This window comes from Sinocyclocheilus grahami, unplaced genomic scaffold, assembly GCF_001515645.1.
Source record: "Sinocyclocheilus grahami isolate Dianchi unplaced genomic scaffold, SAMN03320097.WGS_v1.1 scaffold29.1, whole genome shotgun sequence".
Classification (NCBI taxonomy): Eukaryota; Metazoa; Chordata; class Actinopteri; order Cypriniformes; family Cyprinidae; genus Sinocyclocheilus; species Sinocyclocheilus grahami.
In genome coordinates this window covers 2,203,429-2,208,392 of record NW_015505208.1, presented here as the reverse complement: position 1 = coordinate 2,208,392, position 4,964 = coordinate 2,203,429, and the positions used below count along the sequence as shown (strand labels likewise).

Below are 4,964 nucleotides of genomic sequence, written 5' to 3'. Positions count from 1 at the left end.
TGATTTGTCCTGTACGTGACTTCCCTTGTCCCGTTTTTTGACTGCTACGCTGATCTAACCACTGACTAGCAGTGCTGATCACTTGAGTATGGTCACCGATAGCTGTCATCATCCAATCACAGCCCCCCTCACGCAGTATACGTTAAGTAAATCAGAAATCGTGAACATAACTGTTGGAGGAAGGCTTGCGCAATCCTCTACCGGCTCGTTGCTCGCGCTAACGCCAATTCCGTCCGTGTTTTCATCAGTTTTGGTGAATACAAACTACATGGTTATTTTTCACGAGTCCAACATCCCGCTGCGCAAGAGACGTGATCAGTAAGGGAAGTCGTCTTTCACTATTGTAATGTTGTTTAATAGAGAAAAATATTTTATATTTAAGTAACTAATAGCATAATTCTTAACCTGGGACCTTATTCTTGAAAGACAAAATGACAAATAAAAAGGTGCCAAGCACCAAAAGCAGCCCATATTAAATCTATAAACTGTCTTTAATCGAAAAATACGCATTTTCGTGCATAGGCCTACTATGTGTGTGTGTGTGTGTGTGTGTGTGTGTGTGTACGGTCACCCCCCTCCCCATAATATGATTGTCGCATATTTTCATTTTCGGAAGTTGGCAAGCCCTACATTAAGCTGAGTAAGATCATGATTGAGAAATGTTGGATACTGCTGGAAATGCTGCGATGGGGTATCCTATTTATTATTTTAGGATTTTTTTTGTTTGCCCCAGTGAAGCATTTCTATTAATATAACTGATTAAGTCAAACTCATTCCATATCAGCAGAATAGTGTGGAACAGAAAGTCTATGTCTATAAAACAGGTTCTGAATTAATTATGTTACTGATACCTAATGGTCAAAAGCAATAGCAAAAGTAATAGATCAATATTATTTAATTGCAGGCAAAGATTTTGAATAGCTAGGCTGGCTTGTACACTATATTGCCAAAAGTATTGGGACACCCCCTTCTAATGAACAGGTTTGACTACTTTAGTGATTTCTCATTTTTAGTAAAAAAAAAAGCATATAATGCTATTCGAGGGAATTGTGTGCTTCTAATTTTATACCAATGGTTTGAACAGGACCATTTTCTATTCTAACACAACAATGCCTCTGTGTATAAAGCAAGGTAAAGAAAAGAAGAAAAAAAAGATTGATTCAGTCAGTGTGGAAGAACTTGACTGGTCTGCACAAAGCCAAATCCTAATCCCAGCTGAACACCTCTGGTGTGACTTTAAATGCAGACCTTGAGCCAAAAACTCATCACCAAACACCTGTGACTTGTACATACATATGGACAAATGTATTGGGACACCCCCTTCTTTAGAACAGAAAAAGGCACTTCCAAAACTGTGGCATCAAAGATGGAAACATAATTCATGTATTTAAAAATGTTTATTTCCGTCTTTGTTGCCACAGTTTTGGTAGTGTCTAAAATGATTGTACACATATGTACAAATCATTGGTGTTTGGCGATGATGTTTTTTTTTTTTTTGAGTTTTATGGAGTTTCCCAGTACTTTGGGCAATGTATGTTTGGTGCGGTAGGGGGCCCAACCTCATATTCTTTCATAGGGCCCAAAAATTGCTAGCGGCGCCCCTGATCATCATCATCATCTCTCCTTTTTAAAAAACAAAACAACAGCAACAAATATACAGTCATTCTGACAATTTACAAAACAAATTATTAATATACTTTGAAAAAAGAGTAGTACGTAAAGAGTATGAAAAAAAGTCAGTCAAAAACGGGCTAAATAGCCTACTTTGTTTTCTTATTGTCAATCCCTGGTTTGTGGCGTCTTTATCCTGGGGATGATTAAATTAACAAATGAAGCAGAAAGATAATAAACTTGATAAAAATCAAATGAACCGATAAAGAATGATCACTACTGGGCCTAATGATCACAACATTACTTAAGTCCAAATGATGCAATATATTTCTTTTTTATTTATTGAAGCGTGAATAGAATTGCTGTCATGATTCATCCTTTGTAAGCTATATAATAGCTGTATAGGATATATGAGTAGTCTTTTAGTCAACCTAATAAGAGTTGGTCGCCTCAGCAGTGAAATCAGTTTCCTGAACTGCCGCAGCCTGGAGTGTGTCGATCTCGCGTCACGTGATTCCAGATCCAAAATGGCCGCGTCGGTGTTTTGACGAATAATACTTTTGTGTTTGTTTCATTCTGAACAGAAACCGAAGATAACCCTTCCCGATCGGAAAAAAACAGCCACGTGCGTTTGATGTTTTAATATAAAGATTTAAATTAGACAATCACACCTCACTGATATTTGTTTTATGGTTCAGACTATGCACTTTTGGTGTTTATAAGGAAGCTAGCTGACTGGCTAGCAACATAATTAAGCTGAAAATTAAAAGAAAGGCAATGGAGCAGCTCAGTCCTGAAGAGGTAAGGCTATTTTCACACAGTTTAATGTATTTCTAGTCGAAACTGCTTCTGTTATGGCATGACCGTTGTGTTTTATTAAAGGCTTATTGGCTTGTCATTGTCACCTTCTTTTTCAGTCGCAGTAATGATGGGATAAGCTAACAGGACACCGGCTAATCGACAGCTCAGTATATCCAGATTAAATTTATTTCGCTTGGAAATATGAGGCTATGTTATCAATCTCATTTTGAGCCACTTAAGCGCCGATATAGAAGCGAATTAAATGAAAATATGGAGGTTGTTTCCAGTCAGCTCGTTAGCAAGTGATACGTTTGACAAACCGCATCTGTCACAAGCCTCTATCATCTGCCTTTTTTTCTCATTCTTTATTTCCACAATTAAAATAACATCCTTATCATCTTCAGTCGCTGGGCAGCGTGTAACCAGTTGACAAGTTAACATTTCGTTTGTGAAGATTTTCTTCATTGGGAATCCAAAATGGCTGAAAGACTGTCGTGTGAAGAAATAAAATAATTTTGGACCAGATGTTTGGTCAATTTAACTTACAGTAGTGATAAAATGTGCAATTATCAAGGTTACCTTTGACAAGGGTATGCATTTGACTAAATGACATCTGGCTTAGAAACTGAAATCATGTGCAGCAAGCTTTTGTCAGGCGTCAGGTCAGTTTATTTATCATGGGGTCAGCTGTTGAAGCTTAAAACCTTTGGTTTAACTCGAAAAAACGTAGTATTTTATGGTAAAATGTATTGTAAGTGCAATTTATCCCATAAAACTCTTGGTTTCACCGATATGAAAATTTTGGCCGATACCGATAACCGATTATTCTTTATTTTTGAAAGCTGATAACCGATATGTTGGCCGATAAATCTATATCCAAATTGGGCACTGGTGTATATTTACAGTCAGGGCTTTGTGTTTAGTTGTTCTACTGTAAATTAAGTCCAAACTCTGCCCAGCTCTGACCTGAAAAACAGCTTAAACCAGTCTATGCAGGTTTGCTGGTCTCACTTTTGAGCTGGTTAGGCTTGGAGAACAGCTAAGACCAGCAAACCATCTTAAGCTGGTTCAAGCTGTTTGTTCATCAGCTGTCTTATATTAATTTAAACTAATAGTCAATAATTTGTTGATTAAAATATACAATAAACATACAAAATAGATAGGTAAAACAATTTTGAGTTTTAAATAATAAATAAATGTAAATGTCAGCAATTTACCTTGGATCTTAATTTCAACTAGAGCTCATATACATTTTCAATATGAGCCATACTGATTTATAATTGCGTTTATTTGGTGTTGGAAATCTTTTTAGCTATTCCATGTAAATCTGAAATAATATACAATTAAATGTGAGTTGCAGAAACATTATGTCTCTGAACTGAGGTGCATCATCCTTTGCTAATTCAAACTGGGTTTTACCTTTTTTTTCTGTTTTGATTCATTCAGTCATGCATTTACATTCTTGCCAATTCACTGACAGTATTTGCTGTGGCAGCTGAGGCCTTCTCCATCTCAAATGACTCACTCAGCTGTGTAGAGCTGATTCGTCACTGCTGAAAATAATGAAGGCTTTAGGACTTTAAATACATAATACTGTTTGCCTTAAAAACATGTGAAATGATATATAGAAATTTCCTCTTCACTTTTAAAGGTCTGCCCTTGTGTTTACCTACTACTTTACCTATTAATGTCATCAGGCTGTAAACTATTGCTCATTATTGATTTGTAATTAGATTAAATTGTAATTAATCTCCCTTCTTTAGATCCGTAGAAGGCGACTGGCCCGGTTAGCTGTAGGGCAGACGTCACAGCCCAGCACCCCTTTGACATCCCCACAGAGAGAGACTCCTCCAGGGCCCTTGCCAGGGCCCTCCGGGGCCTCATCACAGCCTGTCCCACCAGCTCCATCTCACACTCTGGGCCTAAATGCCCAAAATGTCACCCCTGCCACCTCTCCTATGGGGGCCTCGGGTAAGTGCTGTGCTGACTTTATCATTCAAAAACATTCAGTGAGAATGCATTGAATTGATTAAAAGTGACGGCAAAGACATTTAGAATGTTGCAGAATATTTTGACTTCAAATAAATGCTGTTCTTTTGAACTTTATATGCATCAAAGGATTCGGAAATAAATGTATCAGTTTCCACAAAAATATTAAGCAGCACAACACTTTTTTCAACATTGATGATAAGAAATGTTTCCAGAGCAGCAAATCAGCATATTAGAATGATTTCTGAAGGATCATGTGAATCTGATGACTGGAGTAATGTAGTGCTGTCAAACAATTAATCGCGATTAATCGCATCCAAAATAAAAGTTTTTGTTTACATAATACATGTACTATGTATATTTATTATTTATATATAAATACACACACATACAGTATATATTTTGAAAATATTTACATGTACATTTATATATTTGTTCTTATATTGTATATTATATATATACACATTTAATATATAAACATAGCATATTTTTCTTAAATATATACATGCGTGTGTGTATGTATGTGTATGTATGTATGTATGTGTGTATATATATATATATAT

At 36.2% G+C, this 4,964-nt stretch overlaps 1 protein-coding gene across 3 annotated transcripts in view; it reads left to right on the top strand.

The window, feature by feature from the left end:
• Positions 1-2,242: 2,242 nt before the first annotated feature.
• LOC107570768 (ubiquitin conjugation factor E4 B-like) overlaps positions 2,243-4,964 on the top strand; it is a 27,107-nt gene continuing 24,385 nt past the window's right edge. For all 3 annotated transcript variants that reach the window (XM_016257040.1, XM_016257037.1, XM_016257030.1), the window contains exons 1-2: positions 2,243-2,412; positions 4,176-4,383. In XM_016257040.1, the coding sequence (XP_016112526.1) occupies positions 2,389-2,412; positions 4,176-4,383 (232 nt within the window). In that variant the 5' untranslated portion in view covers positions 2,243-2,388. The remainder of the gene's footprint in view (positions 2,413-4,175; positions 4,384-4,964) is intronic.